Below are 25,318 nucleotides of genomic sequence, written 5' to 3'. Positions count from 1 at the left end.
TGTACTATATAAAGTTTGGAGAGTGCAAAAGAATGGTGCAAGGATTTTGTCTCCTGTATTTGTTGTGGGGCATCAAAGAGCCGAGGTGGCACAGTGGTTAGAGTGCAGCACTGCAGGGTACTTCAGTTGACTGCTAGCTGCAGTTTGGCAGCTCAAATCTCACCAGCTCAAGGTTGACTCAGTTTTCCATCCTTCAGAGGTCAGTAAAATGAGGACCCAGATTGTTGGGGGCAATAGGCTGACTAAACCACTATGTAAAAGCATTATGAAGTGGTATATAAGTCTAAGTGCTATTGCTATTGCTAATATTCCTTAAGAGTAATTAGTGTGGAGTTCTAACTTGAGGTCCACTTAATTGCTACTATAGTAAGTGCTAAACTGCTATATATTTCATGACTGCTGGCTCCTTTATTGTTAATAGTCAATTCTAAAAAATAGAAGCTAATCATTATTTTAATATCTACATTGCTGATTCTGGTAGCTATTCCTGTTACAATCAAATGGTATTCTTGATATTTAATTGCAATCCCATTTTTCCCTGTGGTCTTTGACATTAATTCCTAGATACCGAGATTGTTAGCATTTTCAGCTAGTGGAGGAGTGTCATCTGCAGGATGTTGATATTTTTTTCTCCAATTTTAAAACCACACTTATCTTCCAATCCAGCCTCCCTCAGTATAGATTTAGTCTGTAGGTTAAAAAATAAGCCTTGCCTCATTCCTTCACCATCCCGAACCTAATTTTGTGTTACTGTGTTCTGTCAAGACTTCCTGTGATTGGATTTCACATTAGGAAAATTAGACATTCTGAGATTCCCTATTTCCTAAGGAGATTGCATTGTTTGACATGGCTGACTTAATATAATATGGTGCCTTTCTATACTCAATGAAGCACAAATTGACTTGGAAGTATTTGTTGGCTTTCTCTGTTATGCCATTGTGTATTAGGTATAATGTCTAATGCTTCAGCATTTTCTGAAAACAGTTTGAATACTTTTATCTTCAGTAAAGAGTAATATGCTGTAAATGTTAAAGGCTCGTGTTTATTCAAATATCCTGCACAGTGTATATTCTGTTTGGCCCATGCAGCACTTTCTTGTTTCTACCACCGTTTCCCCATAATTATAAGCCCTGGGACTTTTCTCTATGCTGTGCGATTCTGTTTTACTGCTTCTGAGGCGCTCTCTCCGTTTCCAAAGCAGCAAAGCTGCACGCAAAAATACTGCACTTCCCACAATGCAACCCGTCCGCCCTTTCTCCTTCCCATTTGACCACCTATCTTCCTGCCTTAAAAAAAATAACCCTGAAGTTCCCTGAGATCAGCTGATCAACAGTGACAACAAGGGGGAAAACAAGCGATTTTGGGACTGGCCCTTATATCTACCGGGGCACCAGGTTCACACGCTGGGATCCAGAGAGTTAAATCCTTTTATCGGGGTGGGAAGGGATCCCTCCCGGCCCACCGCCCGGGTTTAGTAGTTAAAAAGAGGAGCCGGGGGAGGAGACAACGATTTGATTACTTAGTCACTGAGACTTGCAGGGAGGAAAAGGAGGAGGAAGAAGATGCCTATTGTTTTATAAACAATAGATCGGGCTGCAGCGTTCTTCTGTACGGTTTGTTTTTGTCGTCTTATTTTACTCCGCTTCCTCTCGCTATTCTTGTTTATACGGGGAGATTTAGCACCTCGCGAGAAATTATATTTAGTTTACGATTATCTGGATGTGGTGCTTTCAAGTAACTCAATCGAGCCGTGAATTATATATTTTGTTCTTTAGATTATCAGACAGGGTCACATCAAGATCTTCCCATGGTAGCGAGTGAGTCACAAGTAAACACCGAACCAATGTGTTTTCTGTAACCACTCTTCCCCCTCCCCCCCATTCTTGGCCCGTTTAAAAGCAGCTTAAAGTTATTTTTTTATTGCTTTACTTTAAGTAAATAATTCATCATTATACGACATATTGTTTATTTGTAGGGCTAAAAATATGTCCAACTTTGATGTGGTTTACGGTGTGTGTTTATGAAAGATGCTATCATTGCTTGGAAGAGTACGGTCCAAAACACTTTTACTTAAGATTAGGTGCCATGCAGTTTGAATGGAAAGTAATTTATAATTATTTAAAACAAAAAACATGGGCCTCTCAATTGAACGGTGTGCAGTGCTATACTTGTTTGGTAAGATCATCCTTATCAACATGATAGGAAGATCCCCAAGTAGTTTTTAAACATATTTGAAGCTCAAAGGGAGATTTTGTACATGACTATTTTAATCGAATGTATCTTTTGTTATGTAAATATTTTAAACATACCCATAACTGTTTTTCACTTTGAAGGAGGAATACATTATGTAAAGAAAGTAACAGGCTTTTTAATATCCAAAACTTTTATTGCGCTTATGAATATGTGTCTGTCTCTGTCTCTGTCTCTCTCTGTATCTATCTATCTATCTATCTATCTATCTATCTATCTATCTATCTATCTATCTATCTACACACACACATATATTAAATCAATGTTTTCCCTTATGTTTTAGACATTACGAAGAAAAGACTTGGCTTACATTTTGGAGGCATATCAGATTGTTTTTCTTACATGTATCCAAGTTTATTGTGACTTTAAGTGTGAACTTTACAACCCCCCCCCCCCAGTCATTATGGAAATTTGTATTTACAATTCTTAGGCCAAGTGGGATTTTTAAAATACATTTTATGAAAGCATCATAGAAGTGAAGAATCAAAACTGATACATATATCCCAGCTTTTATAGTTTCCTCTCTTAAGACAAGAACTAATTTTAGTCCTTTGGCAAATCAATGTATGTATCTGATAAAAACCCCAGTTTTATAAAGTAATAATTTGTGGAAGATGAGTGCCCAACCTCCATCTGTAGATAAAGGACTGAATACCACACTTTTGTGTCAAGAAAGCTATGCTTGCAGTGGCACAGATGAAGCAATCTTTGAATGTGATGAATGTGGAAGCTTGCAGTGCCAGCGTTGTGAAGAAGAACTGCATAGACAAGAAAGACTTAGAAATCATGAACGAACTCGAATCAAACCTGGCCATGTCCCATACTGTGACACCTGCAAAGTTACAAGTGGCAGCATCCTGCAGAACAATATCATAAGCTCTAGACAAAGGGCAACAGTAAGGTGCCAAGCATGCAAAATAAACTTATGTTTAGAGTGTCAGAAGAGAACTCATGCTGGTGGAAACAAGAGGAAACATCCCATTACCGTATACCATAGTGGCAAACATCATGGGCAGCAAGAGGAGGAAGGAATGGATGAGGAGGCCAAGAGGAAAAAGATGACAGAACATGTGGTAAGCTTCCTGCTGGTGGATGAAACAGAGGAGATTCAGGTAAGAATTATTGTGTGCTTTAGAAGTGAATATAGATTGATAAGAATGTCTTATTTGGTTCAGGATGAAGCTGTTTTGGAAAAAAATAAACTCAATTATCACTCAAATGTTTCCCTTCATATTTGTATCAGTTCATATTCAAGTGAAACTCTCCTTTGGATTTGACAAGATACATGATAAGTCAGACCTGGGCATTTTATGACCATTGGGTCACATCTGGCCCTTTGGCTGTCCCTGTCTGGCCTGCATAGATCAGAGGTGGGTTACTCCCGGTCTAGCCCGGATCGGGCGTAGTAGCAGCAGCAAGAGGCTGCACATGCATGTGTAGGAGCGCGTAAAGAAATTGGCAACCTACCACTGGCATGGATTGCTTTTATTTCGAAGATGACTATCTTTTCCTACTGTCTTCAGGTGTCACACTAAGCCATAATATAATTGATTTGGTTTTAATATAGCTTGATGAAAATTCAAGTGATATTGTTTATAATTTATGGCTTAGTACAGCAGACAATTGTGGCTTATTCAGTAAACTGATTGGGGCCAACCATTTATAATAAAACAATGTGAGTACCCTGTCAATGTGCTAAACCAAAATTAAAGTAATCAAATTATAGTTTAGCACAATTGATCAATTACATGAATGTTTGGACACTTACCAAAATGTTTTTTTCTTCATAGGTTCCTATCCTATCTACGTTAACAGCTTTTCTGCAGTGTTTCCATACACATAAAAAGATCAGGATAAATTGTACATAGGAACCAAATGGTTGATTTGTTCTGACGCTGTAGGAGGCAGAGGCATAAACATTTATATTGCTGTTATTCTTTTGAGGTTATGGAGAAAAATTTTGGGCCTGACTTCTGGGAAACCAGCATTTTAATTCCAAAGTCCATAAGCAACTTTGGCAAAACTGAACTGTGTAATCATTTGTACCCAATGAGTACAAATTGAATGAGTCATCGTGAAACTTTTCAGTGGCATAAGCTGCTATTTATTGAATGTTTGGTTTAAACCTTTGACCAATATCTTTAATAAGAACAATAGTTTTGCTTTTCTGCCTTTAATTTGTAGCCTTCCTTAAAAAGATGGTAAGAAGCACCACGTCCAATTAATTGTAATTTAATTGCTCACCATGGCCAATTGACTACAATTTCAACATGTCTAGAAGGGAAAAGGTTGCAGAAAATGTAAACCCAATTAGACATTATTGCTGTTTTCTGGACATGTGAAGATCATGGCAAAAAATTACCCTTAATCATATTATTCATCTTTCACCTATAGTAGCAATTTGTTGAATTGAGATGATGAACAAAGTAGAACAATACTATGTAAGCATTTAGCAAATATGCGACTTTAATGCTGCTGAAGTTTATTATTGTTAATGCCTTTATAAAACATTTAAACAATGCATAAAAAAGATTAAATTAGAAAAAGATCCTAAATTAAGAAAACACGATTAATCTGTTGTTTGCCTGTGTTTTTTTTTTACTCACTTCATTTCTGATTGGGCTGTACACTATTTTAAGTTAAAGGGAAAATAGTGCTTTAGCATACAACCAAACTGTACCAATCTGCAACTTCTTAAGCAGCTATACATTGAAATGGTCCATTCTCTACTTTTCTGACTAGTCACTTTTCATGGCCACCATTTGAGGAATAATTAACCCTCTGCATGCAGCCATTTTCTGCTAGTATTCTCAAAATTCGATGTATCTATTTATTCTGGCACAACATTTTTACTTTTCACAAGTGTTTTATATGAAGGGACACTAAAAGTGGTCCTGTCATGCACAGAATGAAGTTATACATTTTATTCTATCTCCGTAGAACTTTGTTATTTCATTTCATTCCACATGTAGATCTAATATCCCTTTTCTGTGCATTGCAAATTTTGCTTAGAAATGAATATGATAAAAAATATAAATTTAAGGGTTTGAGGCGAGAACTAAAATCGATCCTTTATGTGTCTATTTAATTTAAAGGCATCCTTTAATATGATTTGAACAAAATACCACTTTTTGTTCTCCCAAAAATAAATTCCATAGTTGTATGGTAATCCAGGAGCCTGTTATTTAAGTGCTGAATGACTCAATTGGAAAGTATCACAAGAGAAAATGATAGATCCCAAGAGCCAGTTTGATCTAGTGATTAAGGCACCAAGCTAGAAACTGGGAGACTGTGACTTCTAGTCTAGCTTTAGGCACAAAGCCAGCCATTAACTCTTTCTCAGTTCCAGTAGGAAGGCAATGGCAAGCTGAAAAAACTTTGCCCAGAAACTTGCAGGGAGACTTCCAGATACTCTCTAGGAGTCAGTACTCACTTGAAGGCATAAGAAAAAGAAATACCCATTAAAAAAAACCAAAATTATTTGTTGAACAAAAAAGAATTTTCTTTTCAAGATGTATCAATTTTTCCATTCATTTCTTCCCCAATTTTATCCTGAAAACAACAATATAAATTTAATCCAGTTGAGTATATGAGGTGACTGATTTAAGTTTGCACAGTGGACCTAGTTCTCTTTTAAATTGATAGATTAAGTATTGTAGAATTATTATGAGATGTGAACCACTCTTTTATAGATTTTAGTGTATGTTTTGTTTTGAACTGTCTTTGAATGCCATGGTTTTTGTATTTGTAATTTAACCTTTGTCATGTTGCTTTGAATGTTTACATTCCTTTTCTAAGAGAGTCTGTAAGGTTTTTAGAGTTCTTTTAGGATTAGAATGGCACACCAAGTTCAACTGGTTAGCCTTTTGAAATTGGTAGATATCCCCACCTATTTGGGAACTGGTAGTATGAAGATACATAAATAGTTGCATTCTTGGAAGAGGTTATGAAATTATGGGATCTCTTTGATACAAATCTGATTAACTCTGAGCATTGCAGATTAAACGTGGTGATTGGCAGCTTGATTACAACCTACGTTTATATAGTAGCAGAGTTCAGCAGCTATAATGTTCTCATAAAATCTTAATTTTTTTCCCCTTGTGTTGGAAGGTGGAGAACGAAGAAGAATTTATCAGGAAACTGAACTGCAAACCTGACCAACATGTAAAGGTGGTGTCTATTTTTGGGAATACAGGGGATGGGAAATCTCATACCCTTAACCACACCTTCTTTTATGGCCGCGAAGTCTTTAAAACATCTCCAGCACAGGAGTCTTGTACAGTAGGTGTTTGGGCTGCCTATGACCCTGTTCATAAAATGGTAGTGATTGACACAGAGGGTCTTCTTGGTGCCATGGAGAATCTAAGTCAGAGGACCCGGCTGCTTCTGAAGGTCCTGGCTATTTCAGATCTCATCATCTACCGTACACATGCTGACAGACTCCACAATGATCTCTTCAAATTTCTTGGAGATGCATCAGAAGCATATCTGAAACACTTCACCAAAGAACTGAAAGCAACCACAGCCCGTTGTGGGTTGGATGTCCCATTGTCCACTTTGGGGCCTGGAGTCATTATCTTTCATGAAACTGTGTATACACAGTTATTGGGTGCTGGTGAGTAGAATTTTGGTGGAAATAATGTTGTGCATTAGGACTGCATGAAACTTAGGCAGGATGCATTGATTTAGCATATCTTTAGCATGGCCTTCCAGCTCCAGCGGTCCTTGGAGGAAGCAAGCTATCTCGACCCCTTCCAGTCAGGCTTCAGACCCGGTTACAGCTCAGAAACCGCTTTGGTCGCATTGACCGATGATCTTTGGAGAGCCAGAGATGGAGGACATCCCTCCATCCTGGTTCTCCTTGACCTCTCAGCGGCTTTCGATACCATCGACCATGGTATCCTTCTGCGACGACTGCGGGAGGTGGGAGTGGGAGGCACCGTGCTGCGGTGGTTCTCCTCCTACCTCTCGGACAGGTCGCAGTCGGTGTTAGTGGGGGGGCAGAGGTCGACCCCTAGGCCCCTAACATATGGGGTGCCTCAGGGTTCGGTCTTATCCCCCCTACTATTCAACATCTACATGAAACCGCTGGGAGAGATCATCCGCAGGCACGGGATAAGATACCATCAATATGCGGACGATACCCAGTTGTATCTGTCCGCCCCGTGCCAACTCAGTGAAGCGGCAGACGTGATGAACCGAGGCCTTGAGGCCGTTATGGACTGGATGAGGGCTAACAAGCTTGTACTCAACCCAGAAAAGACCGAGTGGCTGTTGTGCTTCCCTCCCAAAGATTCGACCAATATTCCATCACTCAGGCCGGGGGGTCAAATTCTACACCCCTCAGAGAGGGTTCGCAACTTGGGAGTCCTCCTGGATCCACAGCTATCCTTTGATCACCACCTGATGGCTGTGACCAGGGGGGCATTTGCCCAGGTTCGCCTGGTGCGCCAGTTGCGGCCCTACCTGAATCGGGAGGCTCTCACAACAGTCACTCGGGCCCTTGTGACCTCTAGGCTGGAATACTGCAATGTGCTCTACATGGGGCTGCCCTTGAAGAGCATCCGGCGACTTCAGCTAGTCCAGAACGCGGCCGCGCGAGTGATCGTGGGTGCACCTCGGTTCACCCACACAACACCTATCCTCCGCGAGCTGCGCTGGCTACCTGTCGATCTCCGGGTGCGCTTCAAGGTGCTACTAGTCACCCATAAAGCCCTTCATGGTAGTGGATCTGCGTACTTGAGAGACCGCCTTCTGCCAATTACCTCCCTGCGACCAATTAGATCTCACAGATTGGGCCTCCTCCGAATTCCATCTGCCAGCCAGTGCCGGCTGGCAACTACAAGGAGGAGAGCCTTTTCAGTAGTAGCTCCGACCCTTTGGAACGAGCTCCCCGTGGAGATTCGTACCCTCACCACCATCCAGGCCTTCCGCATAGCCCTCAAGACCTGGCTAGCCCGTCAGGCCTGGGGACAAAGATAGCCGCCCCTCCCGAATGATGAATGAATGTTGCTCATTATTTTTACTCTATGTGTGTCTACGTCATTGTTTGTATTCCCCCCTCCTGATTTTATGTAAGCCGCCCTGAGTCCCCTCAGGGAAAAGGGCGGCCTATAAATGTTAATAAACTCAAACTCAAACTCAATATCTTCAAGTGAAGCACTCTTTTTCAGCAAAGTGCTGAATCAAAGTATGGTTCCCCCTTGGATTGAATTGATCTCTTGTGTTGCTATGGATGTAGAAATTGATTACTGTAAATATGCTCTATCTGTTTGTCCATCCGTCCATCCATCTATCCATCCAAACATTCATATATCTGCCCATCTTTCAGGCAATTCTGAGCAGTTCCCTGTAAAATCATTTTAAAAACTGGAAAAAAACCTCAAAATATAAACTACAAAACAATACAAACAATACAAAGAAAAAAAACTGATATAACTCCATGCAAACATATCATCATCTAATCTCCCAATGCTTGGGAGAAAAAAAGGAAATCTCTAAGACTTTATGGAAGTGTAAAAGAGTGGAGGTCTGCTGAACTTCAGTGGGCAAAATGTTCCATAGATCAGGAACTGCCATGGAAAAGGCATGCTTCCTAACTCAAATTAGATGACAATATTTGGGGGAGGGAACCAGATAGCCCGCCCACCTATCTGACCTGTTAGGACAGGTAGATGTCTTTAGGGAAAGGCGGGTCTCATAGATAGTCTCACACGGGGCTTTGAAGGTGATGAATAGCACCTTGAATTGTACCCGTAAAAACACTGGAAGTCAGTGCATCTCGCACAACCGAGATGTTACATGGGCAAACTTAGGACATCCCAAAACTATGTTCTGAATCAGTTGAAGTTTTCGGGTGGTCCAAGGTAGAGTTCATCAATGAGAGGGGACCAAGGCATGGGCAACCATGATCAAGGCCTCCTGGTCCAGGAAAGGGTGCAATTGGTGCAGCAGATGAATCTGTGCAGAGCCCTTCCCACCAGCAATGGCTGCTGCCTGCTCTCTGAGCAGGAGCACTGAATCCACGAAGACTCCCAAATTCTGGGAGGCTAGTGAGCTTCCTTGAACAATGGGTTGGCTGCTGTGAGAACAGACTGCTGGACTACATGGGCCAGGGGTCCAATGTAGCCAGGTACTGTTTATGCTCTTAAAGGAGCTTATTTCCAGGTGAGAATAAGATGATTTAACCCTTAGACGCTTAATATTTTTATCCCACTCTATTTTTTTTTATGATTTGATAATGGCCCCTGTTTAGGTAAATGAGTCTATCTGTAGTGCTTCTGATTATTTGAAGATGTGATTTTAAACAGAAATGTGATTACACCAGACATCCATCTAGACATGGCATAAATGCATTACACATATATTTTCTTTTTTGTGTTTCCACAAATATAACAATAAATAGAACAATCCTTAAAGGTCTAATATAAAACATTGGTTGCATAATTTTAGCTATCCCATCGTTATTTTACCCTGCTCTTCAGAAATATATGACACTCGGGATATGCCAAATATTCCAATATGTCAAAAAATATTCAGAATTATGTGGTTCATCACCATACTAACAATTTCATGTTAAATCGTTTAGATAATCCTTCTGAGGTGCCTGAGAAACTAATTCAGGATCGATTCCGCAAACTTGGTCTCTTTCCCGAATCCTTCAGCTCAATCCATTACAAAGGGATAAGGACACAAAACCCGCCAACAGATTTTTCTAGTCTCAGGCATTCTGTGGAGCTGCAGCTAGAAAATAATACCACCCGTTCTCCACGTCCTCCTGGAGTTATCTACAAAGCACTCAAAGTAAGTAGTATTTGCTCTATAGAAATAAGTCCAGATTTATAACTGAGACAGCAATGCTAATGTTTTCCAGTTTATATCCTGTGGAAGGAGCCTACATTCCAAAACTTACACTTGTCCCATATTAATTCATGGTATAATTTGAAATAATTCTTTTGCAAATGATATACCTAGTTTCTCATCCTGTGAATTTAAAAAGGAATCTAGAGCAATCGCACCTCAAGAATTGGCAAGCCCAGAATGGTACAGTAAGTGAGTCAAGCCATATGAGAAAAAGAATCAGATCTTCCTCATCTGTCTAGTCGGAAAAATGTGCCAGAACTTTGGAAAATCAACAGTTGGTTCAGATCTCTTATTTTCCATCTTCTGTTAAATAAATAAATGTTTGATTGTAACTTTTTATGTTTTAACTTAGATGTAACTAAGCCACCCAGAGTTATCCTAGAGCCATGATGGTGAACCTATGGCATGCGTGCCACAGGTGGCATGCAGAGCCCTCTGTGGGCACACGAGCCATTGTCCAAGCTCAGTGCATGAGCAAGGGGGCATGGTGGTGGTGGTTGCGTGCACATTGCATTGTGGGTTGCGCGCCCGTTTTTGGCATACAGCAACAAAAAGGTTAGCCATCACTGCCCTAGGGGAAGATGGGTAGCAAATAATTTTTATAAATAAAATAAAATATAAAATAAAAATAAGTAAATTAAAACAAACAAACAAACAAACATACATACATACATGCATACATACAAAATAAACTGAGCTAGAAGAAACTTTGATTTCGATGTAGAGCTAGTGAAGAGCCCATGCAGATTCAATTCTTTTTTTTTTTTGTCTGCTTTGGCAGAACTAGTTTTGATAATATCTGTAATCTAAACACTTAGTGTCTCAGGCTGGGTGCCAGAGCACTATAAATACATAAGCAGTCAGAACTGAGCTATTGTAGTGCAATGGAAAGGTCCATATTGTTACCAGGGTAACTGACAGGACATGGTCTCTAGGCAACAACTCATTCATTGGTTTGCCTTGACTTTCCTCAATTTCTTTAAGCGAGAAACTAGATTTTTATTGATAGATACCAAAGATGTGGTACCTAGAACAAACAAGCTAGAACCAAGGCTCTTCAGGGGGCAATATAAGACGCTGAGTAGCAGCAGGGAAATGTAGCGGTACAAATCCTTTTGTACTTTACCATGTGGAGAAGTTTTTGAAGTGCAGACTCCTTGAAATGTTTCTTCACTAAAACTTTGTGTTTACCTTTCCTCATGGAGTGGATTTTTCATTTGTCCTTTCCTACAGAAAGGAAATGAAATGTAGGTGATATAGTCAGTGATTATTGTTACCTTCCCTATAGCTATTTGATGACTATGCATGATTCAATAAGAAACGTATTTGTTTATTCCATGAAAAAATAATACTAAACTACTAGTATTATTTTACTACCCAAATCCTTTGTAGTTTTGCAACATGGAACATGATTTAGGATAACGGCTGTGCTCAGCCATTAGCTTTTAAGATGTATTCGTTTAGGGTTTATTTCCTGATTAAAATGAATAAAAAAAGTGACACTGGATAGATAAATAAATAAAAATAACAATCCCTCAGGAAAATTTTCTCCTATAAGGTTTCCTTAAAAAAGTTCCAGCCTGGCTAAGAATTCTCAGGGGGTTAGGAGATTAGTGGCTTCTTTATGCTTGTATATGGCTGACCTCTGCAAAGTTCACATACTTCCTAAACTTTTGATTTTGCTATTAATACATTTCTTTTGGGGAACAAGTTTTTTTTTTACTCTTTTCTATGCTTATATCTCAGTTGATGGTTAACTTCTTCATTCATAACCATTGGGATGCTTCCTAGACTATTTAAAAAAATGCTCTGGGCTAAAAAATCATAATGGAAAAGGAATAATAGATTATTCTGATGTTAAAAGACAGATAACAAAACAATAATACTGGACCCGTGTCCCTCATGGCTGGTTACCAGCAGCAGTGAGGTGACACGAGGCTGGATCCAGGCGGTCGTGACCGCCTCTCTCCGGGAGGGGAACTTCCCCGCCGCACTGAAAGCGGCGGTGGTGAGACCCCTCCTAAAGAAGCCATCTTTGGATCCAGCTGTCCTTAATAACTATCGTCCAGTCTCCAACCTTCCCTTCCTCGGGAAGGTTGTTGAGAAGGTGGTGGCCTTTCAGCTCCAGCGGTCCTTGGAGGAAGCAAACTATCTTGACCCCTTCCAGTCAGGCTTCAGACCCGGTTACAGCACAGAAACCGCTTTGGTCACATTGACCGATGATCTTTGGAGAGCCAGAGATGGAGGATTTTCCTCCATCCTGGTTCTCCTTGACCTCTCAGCGGCTTTCGATACCATCGACCATGGTATCCTTCTGCGACGACTGCGGGAGGTGGGAGTGGGAGGCACCGTACTGCGGTGGTTCTCTTCCTACCTCTCGGACAGGTCGCAGTCGGTGTTAGTGGGGGGGCAGAGATCGTCCCCTAGGCCCCTAACATATGGGGTGCCTCAGGGCTCGGTCTTATCCCCCCTACTATTCAACATCTACATGAAACCGCTGGGAGAGATCATCCGCAGGCACAGGATCAGATACCATCAATATGCGGACGATACTCAACTGTATCTGTCCGCCCCGTGCCAACTCAATGAAGCGGCAGACGTGATGAACCGAGGCCTGGAGGCTGTTATGGACTGGATGCGGGCTAACAAGCTTGTGCTCAACCCAGAAAAGACCGAGTGGCTGCTGTGTTTCCCCCCCAAAGATTCCACCAATATTCCATCTCTCAGGCTGGGGGGTCAAATTCTATACCCCTCAGAGAGGGTTCGCAACTTGGGAGTCCTCCTAGATCCACAGCTATCGTTTGACCACCACCTAACGGCTGTGGCTAGGGGGGCATTCGCCCAGGTTCGCCTGGTGCGCCAGTTGCGACCCTACCTGAATCGGGAGGCACTCACAACAGTCACTCGGGCCCTTGTGACCTCTAGGCTGGAATACTGCAATGTGCTCTACATGGGGCTGCCCTTGAAGAGCATCCGGCGTCTTCAGCTGGTACAGAACGCGGCCGCGCGAGCGATTGTGGGTGCACCGCGGTTCACCCACATAACACCTATCCTCCGCGAGCTGCACTGGCTACCTGTCGATTTCCGGATGCGCTTCAAGGTGCTATTAGTCACCCATAAAGCCCTGCATGGTAGTGGATCTGGATACTTGAGAGACCGCCTTCTGCCAATTACCTCCCTGCGACCAATTAGATCACACAGATTGGGCCTCCTCCGTATTCCATCGGCCAGCCAGTGTCGGCTGGCAACCACAAGGAGGAGGGCCTACTCAGTAGTAGCCCCGACCCTTTGGAACGAACTCCCCGTGGAGATTCGTACCCTCACCACCGTCCAGGCCTTCCGCACAGCCTTGAAGAACTGGCTAGCCCGTCAGGCCTGGGGACAGAGATAGTTGCCCCTCCCGAATGATGAATGCATGTTGCCTATTGTTTTTATTACATGTGTCTATGTTATTGTTTGCATTTCCCCTTCCCTGATTTTATGTGAGCCGCCCTGAGTCCCCTCAGGGAAAAGGGCGGCCTACAAATGTCAATCAAATCAAATCAAATCAAATCAATAATGAAGAAACTAATAGGTTCTATGTTAAGGCACAAAGTACTTTGTTTGATACTTGCATAATGTGTTGTTTGAATCAAGCCAATTGTGGTTCATTCATAAGCCATTGTTAAACAACCAGGGATTTGTAGGAGGGTTGAATCCAATCCTGAATTCCCAATTGCTTTCTCTCCCTCCTCTTTCAGCAACTGTACACCTAAAATTCAGTTGTGCATTCAGAGGCATTGATGAGGGAGGGGAGGAGTTTTGAAGGTCACAGGCTGTTGGTCCCTTGACCTATAACTTTCCACAAAATTGTTGTGTATTTAACATATTTACCATTCTGTGCTTATTAATGATTTTTCTTTCTTGTTATCCAGGCATTAAGTGATCGGTTCTGTGGTGAAATTCCAGATGATCAGATGGCTCATAGCTCCTTCTTTCCAGATGAGTATTTTACCTGCTCCTCTGTATGTCTCAGCTGCGGGTGAGTATATATGAGGCTCAGATTTGAATAAAGTTTATCTAGTCCTAGAAAATGTATGTTGTAATGTTGGAGTGATTCTAAGAGTAGCAGGGCATCGTTTATTTTGTTGAAGAGTTTCTTCCAGTATATATTTCAGATCATGTCTGCTGCTAAACCATTGAGGTGTGGCTCATACATTTATGAACGTTGGATGACTTTCAAATTTGATTTTTTATTTGCTTTGTTTGTTGAGAGGTTGTATATGACATGACACATTCATTTTAAATGGCCTTGGTGTTATTTTAGATAATAATTAAGCTTTCTCCTTAAGAAGATAGGAGTTGGGGTATCATAAAAACGTAACAAATTTAAAGTGACTGTATTTGCTTTTGGATAACACTCAGTAGATTAATTTAGAAATGGAAGTTCCATTTGTTGCAATGTCATATTTCCAAGTTCAATAAATAGTTCTCTGGTATTAGAAAGACATTTGACCTTATGAAATGGAACTAGAAACCAGCTAAAATCTACACCTTTAATCATGCTGATTAGTGCTAAAATTGTAGTAATTATTGTAAGAGCAGTTCGCTATTGATACATATGTCTTTTCTTTATGTGAAATTTTTGTTGTCCTTTTCATTTCTCTTTCATTTTGTTGTTGTATAGATGAATAATTTCTCTGTGTACTCTTATGGTTGTTTCAAGGTAATCAAGTGAGCATTAGATTTTGATAGTTATAAAATTACCAGGGGAAACCAAGCTGTATATAAATATAAGGACCCCAAATACATCAAATATTCAATTTTAACCATTGTCAGTATAGCCAAAAGTGCAAAAAGATAAAGTAAATGTCTCCATCTTTTTGCTGATTACCTTTGAATAACTATTGCAGTAACATTTCCCCCCTTCCAATGGGGCTACTTTTTCCTGTCAAGATCTGCCAGAAATGATATTATTGTAAGGTCATATTATCAAATTATGTTGTTAGACTACACTATCATAAGTCTAATATAGAAACAACGTAGGGACCTTTACCTTTAGGTGAAGGAACAAAACTTAGTTTTGTCTCTTTTTCCAGTTCTTCCTTCCCCCATTAATTTTTTTTTTGAAAACTCACTTTTTCTGAGATGAAGTACAGTATGTAAAAAGAGTTTGATTCTAATGTTACTTAGGACAAGCTTGTAAAATTGAATTATTATACTGTTCTGAGATATGTCATGCCAGCTGTTTGACCCCTGATCCTTTTTTGCTTTATTTTGCAATTTTAGAAGTGGGTGTAAGAACAGCATGAACCATGCAAAAGAAGGAATGCCCCATGAAGCTAAGAATCGCTGTAGATACACTCATCAGTATGATAATCGAGTATTCACTTGCAAGGTGAGTGGAGCAAGGAAAGTGGCATTTCTGGTACTGGAGGAGACCATGAGCTGCTAAGCTGAAGGTGATCTACAGTTCATATGCAGTGGTTTAGCAGCTTGCAATTGGAAATGGGTGTGTACTGTTTTACTATTGGGCAAATGGGTTTGTATTGTTAAACTGTTGGTACCTTAATTAGACTGCCTCATTATTTCCACAGTCAAGAGGTCTTTTTGCCAGGTTTCTTGGGAAGATAGGTAATTGATGATTGTCGTCTAAAAGCACATTACTCCATTTCTCAAGGATTTTTTTAAAAAAATCCTTGTCTAGGCCTTATTTATTACTAATGCATTTTTTCAGGTGAATTAGAAGCGAAGCTGTTTGGAGCAATTATTTTAAAACAATCTATTTGGAAGTCCAGTTCTAATTCTCTACTATTCTTCAGGTGAATTAAGAGCAAAGTTATTTGGAGCACCAAATTTTGAAACTTTAGAGAAATCTGCATCCATCTGATGCTATCCTATCTGTGGATACTTGATATAAAATATGTGCTTCAACATGTCAGGGATTTTTTTTTCAGGCAGGGAAAGACTGCTTTAGAAATTAGCCATTTACAATACAATACAATAGCAGAGTTGGAAGGGACCTTGGAGGTCTTCTAGTTCAACCCCCTGTCTAGGCAGGAAACCCTATACCGTTTCAGACAAATGGCTATCCAGCATCTTCTTAAAGACTTCCAGTGTTGGGGCATTCACAACTTCTGGAGGCAAGCTGTTCCACTGATTAATTGTTCTAACTGTCAGGAAATTTCTCCTAAGTTGCTTCTCTCCTTGATTAGATTCCACCCATTGCTTCTTGTTCTACCCTCAGGTGCTTTGGAGAATAGTTTGACTCCCTCTTCTTTGTGGCAACCACTGAGATATTGGAACACTGCTATCATGCCTCCCCTGGTCCTTCTTTCTATTAAACTAGACATACCTAGTTCCTGCAACCGTTCCTCATATGTTCTAGTCTCCAGTCTCTTAATCATCTTTGTTGCTCTTCTCTGCATTCTTTCTAGAGTCTCCACATCTTTTCTACATTGTGGTGACCAAAACTGAATGCAGTATTCCAAGTGTGGCCTTACCAAGGCATTATTTCCCATTGTTCTTAGTATACTCTTTGAAATACCACAGAAAAAAGGAGACAAATCTGTAATAAAGCAAAGCTTTTTTCTTTTTTCTTTCATAGTTCAATTTCTGCTACTTTTTGAATCCCAGTTGCTTGCCAGATACATTTGCAACATTTCTTTCTCAACCACATTCCAATTTACAATAGTCAGATTTTTGGATTTTCTAGGTAAAATTAGAGTTCTTTTTTTAAAAAAAAATTTAAACCTCTCTCTCTGGGTTATTTCTGGCAATGTATTTTCACCTTTTGAAAATATTTTAATCTTTTTGGATGTCATGAATAGCAGTAAGGTGGTACAGATAAAGAAGGACCCTGCAAGCCCTCTGTCCATATTACATGATGTAGTTCAGTGGTCTCCAACCTTGGCAACTTTAAGACCTGTGGACTTCAACTCCCAGAGTTCCTCAGCCAGCAAAGCTTTGCTGGCTGAGGAACTCTGGGAGTTGAAGTCCACAAGTCTTAAAGTTGCCAAGGTTGGAGACCACTGATGTAGCTAATTCTAGCAGTCCTAAGTAATAGAAACGACATGAACTGGGAACTGGGATGTCATTTGGTAGCTCCCAGATAGTAGTTTTCAGCTAGAAATGTTGATGTTCCTAATTTATTTGTGGTTTCTATTCTCTGCTTAAAACCATGATACATTTTATATATGTTTATGTTGTCATAAAAATATCCATCTCATGAGATTTCTTACTACTTCTTTTCTAAAAAGAAAAAAAATATGTACAGAGTAGGCCCTGAACATTGATATTTGAAGAGAAAAGCTTTTCAACTGATGTCCTGCTTTTCAGGGTTGTTACGAACATGGTCAAGAGGTTAGAGTAGTGCCTAAAACATCTGCTTCGACAGATTCCCCTTGGATGGGCCTTGCTAAGTACGCCTGGTCAGGGTAAGTATAGGTCCATCCCTTCCCTTTCAGCAGAGGAAGACTCCTACTCTTATCACTTCAAGAGGCTGAAGTGAGCGGCTCTTTTCTTCTGTACTTGCAGATATGTAATTGAGTGCCCCAACTGTGGAGTTGTGTACCGTAGCCGACAATATTGGTTTGGGAACCAAGATCCTGTGGATACTGTGGTGAGGACGGAGATCGTACACGTCTGGCCAGGAGTAAGTTGGTTGGCAATGATTGGTTTCTAGCTTTTTTTTTTTTTAGAACCATAAGGTTTGGAAAGGACCACAGATAAAGGATGGACAAACTTTAATAGCAATAGCAGTAGACTTAATAGCAATAGCAGTAGACTTATATACCGCTTCATAGGGCTTTCAGCCCTCTCTAAGCGGTTTACAGAGAGTCAGCATATTGCCCCCAACAATCTGGGTTCTCATTTTACCCACCTCGGAAGGATGGAAGGCTGAGTCAACCCTGAGCCGGTGAGATTTGAACCGCTGAACTGCTGATCTAGCAGTAGCCTGCAGTGCTGCATTTAACCACTGCGCCACCTTGGCTCTTAACTTTGAGCTGAGGAGTGTGTGTGTGTGTGTGTGTGTGTGTGTAACAGGAAGGTATCCAGTGATGTCCACTGTTTCAGGCCTCCACAAAGTGATGTGGTCTGTTTTTTAACATTTTGGAAGGCTGTCGAAGGTGCATAATGAAAGCAGAGGTAAGCCATTCCCATTCACACCCTTAAACACTTCCCTCAGGATTTTGGCTAAAGTGCTAAGGTGCTAATACCCAAGCTGTTAAACTCACCCAATTTAGGCCACTGAGTTCAATTAAACCAATCTCAATATGACTGTCATTGATAATAGGTGTTCTTCATTCAGGGTTGCTAATTCCTTCCCTGGAATTGACATTAGAAAATAATTTCCAATAACTGGATGTTTAAAGGTCTTCCTAAGTGACATTCCAAGGCAACGGCATGGAACTTGTGCTACTTCTGATGTGCTGCACTTAGCTTAGCAGCAGCAGTCAAACAAAATAAGATGTTCACGTCACTGTTTCATTTCAGACTGATTGCAGCCTGAAGGACAATAACAATGCTGCTCAGCGCCTGATCGATGGGATGAATTTCATGGCACAGTCAATGTCTGAACTCAGCTTGGGACCTACCAAAGCCGTAACCTCGTGGTTGACAGATCAAATTGCTCCGGCTTATTGGAAACCCAATTCCCAGATTCTGGTACCCAACACCACCATAATTATTTGCAAATGTTTCTTCTTTTTCTTTACTTTGCTTTTTCCAAAGAGCTGAAGTCATGCTTCATGATTTGTTTAAAGGCATTTATTACAATGTATACATCTATAGACTAAAGGTTTTTTGTTTTGCTTTGTAGAATTGCAAATAGTTACTCTCCCTGGAATGAGTATAAATTGTTCCTAGGAGGTGTTTTTTGTTTTAAAGCCTAGGGGGTGTGATGGGCAGACTGTCTGAAACATCAGCCGGGTTTTCTGTTTTCTCTGTTCTTGAAATGTAGAATAACAATGGACAACTTTCATTTCTAGGGTGTAGTTTTCATTCCAACAAGATTTGCTTCTATATACCAGAGATGGCTAACCTTTTTGTCGTCGCATGCCGAAAGCATGCTCATGCGTGTGAGAGCACACATGTGTGGGACCACACCCATAATGCAATGCGCATGTGACCCCCCCCCACGTGTCCTGCGGACATGTGTGTGACCCCCCGTGCCCCATTTTGGGCCTAGCAGGCCTCTCTGAAGCCTCCTGGGATCAAAAATGGGCTGTGAGGGGAGCGCTGCATGCCCTGCACCCCATTTTGGGTCTAGCAGACCTCCCTGAAGCTTCCTAGGACCACAAATGGGGTGCAGGGGGGTGCATGCTCCTACCCCTGCGTATGCATGTGTCCCCACTCTTCCATACATGTGTGTGTATCTCTCGCATGCACCCTGACCCCTGCACATGTGCAGCAGAGACCTGAAAAGCAGCTGGCCTGTGGGAGGCACACTCATGTATGGTGGCGATAGGTCACGTGCCTTCATAGGTGCCTTCACCTGTGGCATACATGTCATAGATTCGCCATCACGGCTATATATTATATCCTAATTGACCAAGCCTATCTTTTTCTGCTCCTTTAAAGTCAGAATTCCTGACAGTAACCAATGGTTGGTTATTTTGACTTTCTCCTTCTCTGTCTTCAGGGCTAAAAACTAGCCCACAAGCGTCTTGAATAAGACACCAATACTGTGCCTAATAATCTCTATGCATCTGCCAAGATTCTCTGAGGAGGCCATCTTAGTGAAGATATCCATATTAGCGAGGAAAATAGCAATGTTGGTTTAATCTATTCTTCCCTGATTTGGTGTGATTCAAATATATTTAATTACAATTTTCACCAAGAACCATTGTCCAATGACAGAGCGTATATTTTGCTTGGAAAGGGCCTAGGTATTTCTAAATAGAACTGGAAAAGCTCCCGTCTAAATAAGTCAGTCAGCACAAATGCTAAGCTAAACAGATCAATAGATGATGCAAGTTGACAGACAACATTGTTCCTATCAGAAAGAGAGTTGAATTTGATTATTTTTGAAGGACATTGAGTTGAGAAAAGCTAGCTTAGCCAAAGCCAATTGAGCAGCTTAAATACATCTTCATCTACTTTTTTCCCTTCATTTTAATTGGACAGGCAGGGGGAAATCTTGCAATGTTTTGACTTTGTTCATCCTTTCTTGTTCAGAACTGTAGGAAATGTGGTATATCTTTTAAAGATAATGACACCAAGCACCACTGTCGGGCCTGTGGAGAAGGTTTTTGTGATGGTTGTTCATCCAAGACCCGCCCTGTCCCAGAACGTGGTTGGGGACCCACACCTGTGCGAGTATGCGATAGCTGTTATGACAACAGGGGCGTTCAGTTAGGTAATCTTGTCTTGATCATACTATGTGTGAAAATCAAAATGATGGAATCAACAATTGTGGGATTTTTTTTAATACTGTATTGTGAAAATGTAAATCTTGTGATATATGAAAATGAAATCAAACTAAACAATACCTGTGATCAGCTACTTGTAACTAACATACTCTCATTAATTTCACTGGGTCTTCTCCAAGGCTGAATTTGCACAAGATATATATTAATGGTTCGCTAAACTGCAATTCAATGAATAAAGCAGAAATGACTGAGCATGGTCAGCCTAAATACAACTGATAGTAAGGTTAATACTTTATATAAATTCAATTGACATATGACTTGGACAGAACCTTTTGGAATCTCTTTCCATTATATGCAGCTCATTTCAGTCACTGTTGAAGCTAATGCTATTATATGCTGTACATTATCTAAGATGTTGGACTTCACCCAAGGAACCTCGAGTTTCAATCCCACTCAATGTGTGGAGCTCATTAGATGATTTTAGGCTACTCACTCCACTGTGGAGTGAGTGGAGATAAAATTAAGGGTGATGCCAATTCATGCCATCTTAAGATTCCTGAGAAAAATTGAGATATAAATGTAAAAAAAATGCATTGAAGAAAATATAAGAAATTATAACCTCGGGACACGAAATCACATAAGCAGCCTGCATATTGTTCAGGTTACTGTTCTTGCAAGTCTATCATATTCATAATAAATTGTTAAAGCATGAGGGATTTTTTTCAGTAATTTATCTTATTTAGTTGGTGTCCTTGCTAGTTGCATCTTTTGTCGGCTTAAAAGCAAACCATTTTAAGTTATTTATTTGAATGTATTGGCTGCCCAACTCCAATGAACTCTTTGCAGTGTACAAACCTAGGAAAACTAAAGAAAAAAGCTAAAAACTTTGAATCCCACAGGCTTCAACAACAACACAAAACATGGGCCATTAAAACATAATAAAACCAATCCCAGACTGAAGATTTTTTGAAGTTTTCAGGAACCTCAGGAGAAAGAACTGTGTCCTTAACTCTGAGGGGAAAGTGTTCTAGTGGGTGAGAGGTGCAGAACAGAAGTCATGCTTCTTAGGCTCCAGACTGGCAAAACTAAATGGAGGGGACCTGGAGCACATCTATTCTGCTGGATTGTACTGGGAAAGCAGAAACATTTGGAGATAAACGAGATAATCACAATAGGACACACAATAACTGCTAGCTTTATAGGCTGCTGTGAGGATGTCACTCCTAAGTGTCACTTGTTCATTTGATAGCAGCTGGAAGTCATGAAGATTTTTCAAAGGCCAACAGAAATATGAGAAATAGTCCTCAAATTTACCTATGAACACATTCATTTGGAAAAGTTACACAAATTTGGTTGAAGCTCTTAAAACCGGTATTTAACTCTGAATGGATTTTGGCTTCCATTGAAGACTGACTAGGATATCTATGGGAGCTTCATAGAATCATATGATTAGAAGAAACCATTTAGCCTACTGAATCCAAATTAAAGAGTCTGACAGATGCCTGACCAACCTCTGTTCAAGTATATCCTTCAATGGGAAGTTTATCATCTTGATAAGATATGTCTTGTGAGGAAGTTTTTCCTAACATTCAATCAGAATCTGCTTTGGGTAACATAAGACAATTATTCTTACTTTGTGATGTTTTTAAAATAGTTAGGGGATTCCTCTGGGGTTGTGCTTTTGGTTTTGAGCCCTAACATCTGTTTTGCAGAAGTGGCTGAAGCATCAACAGATGAGGAAGGAGGGACACTGATTGCCAGGAAAGTTGGTGAAGCTGTGCAGAACACACTTGGGGCTGTGGTAACTGCCATTGACATCCCACTGGGTAAGTGCTACAAGTGGCTTTAGAAAGGTTCTGAGCTTCTTACTACTGTGTTTCCCCGAAAATAAAAAACCGGTCTTATTTTCTTTTGGGCTCCAAAATTAAGTGCTAGGACTTATTTTTGGGAGATGTCTTATTTTTTCCCCATGTACCTTAAGAATACATGGGAGGCCCACTTCTTCTGCTTGCTTGCGGTGGGGCAGGAGGCCGCAGAAGAAGTGGGCCGGCTGCCAAGTGAGGTCCTGCTGGACAGGCTGCTGGAGCTGCTGCTGTGAGGTGAGGCAGATGTTGGAGTGTGGATGACCTGGCTGCCGGGACCCAGAGGTAAGTTGGTATGGGGCGCGTGGGGCAGCTCTACCCCTCGCCTCGTGGCCACAGCACCACAAGCAACCGGTCGGAATGAGCGGGTGGTTGGCTGCACAGGCATGTAAGTAGGGCTCGTTTGGGGGATAGGGCTTATATTAGGAGCACACGCAAGAAAAAAACCATGGTAGGGCTTATTTTCAGGATAAGTCTTATTTCTGGGAAACGCGATAATTACAAAAACAGGCTGGAGGGAACATGCAGGGGAATGAACAGATCTGCCTCTGCAGCAGATGGTATTTCTTAATTGATGGGTTTATAAATTAAGTAAATTTGAGTTACCCTCCCTTTGTGATTATGGCCAGGTATTTTCAAATCTCAGTGGGAGGCAGAGACATTTCCGAGTAGTGTTTTCTTTCCTGGCTGTGTCAATAGACAGAGCCACTATACAGAGAGACTAACAGACATAACTTAACATAATTAAGGTATAAACATACGCAAACTTTAAATTTAGTTTTTTTGTAAGCAAACAGAACAGACTTCATAACTTTTGCCCTGCTTCACTGATAACAAACTAGCTTTGTGGGATTTTTCTGATCATTTACAGGTCTTGTGAAGGATGCCGCGAGGCCTGCCTACTGGGTACCTGACCACGAGATCTTATACTGCCACAATTGCCGGAAGGAATTCAACATCAAATTGTCAAAGCATCACTGTCGTGCTTGCGGCCAGGGCTTCTGTGATGAATGCTCCCATGAGCGCAGAGCTGTCCCTTCCCGTGGTTGGGATCATCCAGTTAGAGTCTGTTTTAATTGCAATAAAAAGCCTGGTGATCTTTAACCCCAACTTTCCTTCTGGGCACGCAGTAACACCATAGCTTCTCAGGGTTAAGATAAAAAAGGAAAAAGAAACACTAGGGAGAATGCATGCTCCTCAAGTCTAGCCTTCTTTACATGTGTAGATTTCAGTAATGTGGAATAATCAATAGCCCAGAGAAGGCTTTATTGCCAGTTGTGATCATGGAAGTTGGGGATTGGAGTATGTGGAGAAGCTTGCAATAAATTGAGGAATCCCAAATCCAGTATATACCAGTCAACTGTTATGTATTTCTGTATCCCTATAATGTAGTATGTTAAATGCAGTTGGCTGATGAAGCAGTTATAATTTACTGTTAACATTGAAACATAAATAGAAATTGGATTTTTTAAAAGTGTAATGGATCAAGCACAACCTCTTGAGTGCCTTGGGATTCATTTGTTTGAAGCATTCTGCTACTTACAGCATCATGAATTTCAATAATTGTGATTCTACAAGTTGGTCACTTGAAATAATCACCATTCATGAGCCTTGATTTTGGATACAGAGTACCAGGCCTTTGGTCTGGCCATTGCAACTCTATCACCCTTATTTATTTTATCCTTTTCTGGCTTCCTTCTGCTGGTAGGGTCTTCCCAGTCAAAGCTGGAAAGAGGAGGAATGCTGTTTATTACTTTGTTTGTGGTCTAATGTGCAAGATTGGAAGCTCTTGTATTAAACACAGTTTAAGTTTGGAGAGAAATTAAATTTGTGCCACAAACCCAAAATGTATCTATTAAAGCCATTCCAATTTAATTCTGAGGTGATGAATCCTTAACTTTTCTTATCCACAAACTTGTGAGGTTGTGGATTTCTTTGTGATATATTCTCATTTCTTCATCAAACATCTCCAGACTGAAAGCAGTGGTAAGTACGAAGCAAACTTCCATACCTAGCAGTGTAGTGTTTGTTTAGCTTCCCAAGCTTTAGTTTTTTGTAAGCTGGCAAATGTCTGAAAGGACCCTCAAAGCACTCAAACAAAACTGAAAATGGGCAATCCTCCAGGTGTACAAGCAATTGAGACAATGGCATTGAGACAATGGCATTTTTTTTACAACAGTACTGAACCATTGTGAGGCATTGATCTAATCACTGAATAAAATCATAGGATTAGGCTTTTCTGTGCATCTTGTTACAATGATAAGATACCATCAGAAGCTTAATTTTAAAAAATCCCTTTTTGCCTCTTCTGAGTCAAATGGCACATTCCTGTGGTGGAGACTATCTACATTAATAATGGCTGGACTTTGGCATGATATCTAACACTGTTTTCCAATTTATTAAGTATATTCTTGTATATCTTGACACCTGAAATCCTGTTGTAGGACTGTATTAAATTAAGTGCTATAAAGGACTTACCCCATCTGAACAAGTGTGATTTTTTTCTGAATGCCTGCCTAGTCTTACGCTGTCACTAGAGAGAAAATATAGTATTGACTTTGTATATCAAAACCGAATTGGATTATATAGTAACACATTTCTGAATTATACATGATTTAATATGTATTTTGTTATTAGAAACTGAATAGTCTTTATGTCCTCATATAATTCTATCCTCCAAGGTGGAGGATTTCCCCCCCAATATTATTTTTAGTTTTGACTTGTGGTGGAACATAAAAATGGAATTTGTTTGTACACTGTGTGTTCTTCATGCATGTAGCTATTCCACCATGTTATTGCACATACAGAAATACTGAACGTTCCTCATATAAAATATTCACTTGCAAGCTTGTTTTATGTAGTTGTTTTTGTTTTAAAAAAAAACCAAACTTCATTCTAAGAAGCTCAGTCAATGTTTGCCAATGCTGTCTTCACCATCTTGATATCTTTAAGCTATGTTAACTTCAAGTTGCATTGTTCCAAGTGACTAGG

At 40.5% G+C, this 25,318-nt stretch overlaps 1 protein-coding gene across 1 annotated transcript; it reads left to right on the top strand.

The window, feature by feature from the left end:
* The first annotated feature begins 1,298 nt into the window (after positions 1-1,298).
* ZFYVE1 (zinc finger FYVE-type containing 1) lies at positions 1,299-24,805 on the top strand. The gene is made up of 12 exons (XM_032228507.1): positions 1,299-1,608; positions 2,534-3,362; positions 6,361-6,865; positions 9,839-10,053; positions 14,028-14,134; positions 15,382-15,490; positions 17,431-17,528; positions 17,629-17,746; positions 18,589-18,759; positions 20,272-20,452; positions 22,178-22,291; positions 23,199-24,805. Exons 2-12 carry the CDS (start codon positions 2,865-2,867, stop codon positions 23,429-23,431), a joined length of 2,349 nt encoding a protein of 782 aa, XP_032084398.1. The 5' UTR covers positions 1,299-1,608; positions 2,534-2,864; the 3' UTR covers positions 23,432-24,805.
* Positions 24,806-25,318: the final 513 nt, after the last annotated feature.

This window comes from Thamnophis elegans, chromosome 1 (genome assembly GCF_009769535.1).
Source record: "Thamnophis elegans isolate rThaEle1 chromosome 1, rThaEle1.pri, whole genome shotgun sequence".
Classification (NCBI taxonomy): domain Eukaryota; kingdom Metazoa; phylum Chordata; class Lepidosauria; order Squamata; family Colubridae; genus Thamnophis; species Thamnophis elegans.
The sequence above is the reverse complement of the archived record's forward strand: the minus strand, read 5'-3'. Positions and strand labels throughout refer to the sequence as shown.

Excerpts from the sequence above, each read along its gene's own strand:
- ZFYVE1 (XM_032228507.1), top strand. The coding sequence starts at position 2,865 with ATGAGTGCCCAACCTCCATCTGTAGATAAAGGACTGAATACCACACTT. Across the intron at positions 10,054-14,027 it reads TTATCTACAAAGCACTCAAA|GCATTAAGTGATCGGTTCTG; the intron begins GTAAGTAGTATT and ends CTTGTTATCCAG. Across the intron at positions 14,135-15,381 it reads TCTGTATGTCTCAGCTGCGG|AAGTGGGTGTAAGAACAGCA; the intron begins GTGAGTATATAT and ends TTGCAATTTTAG.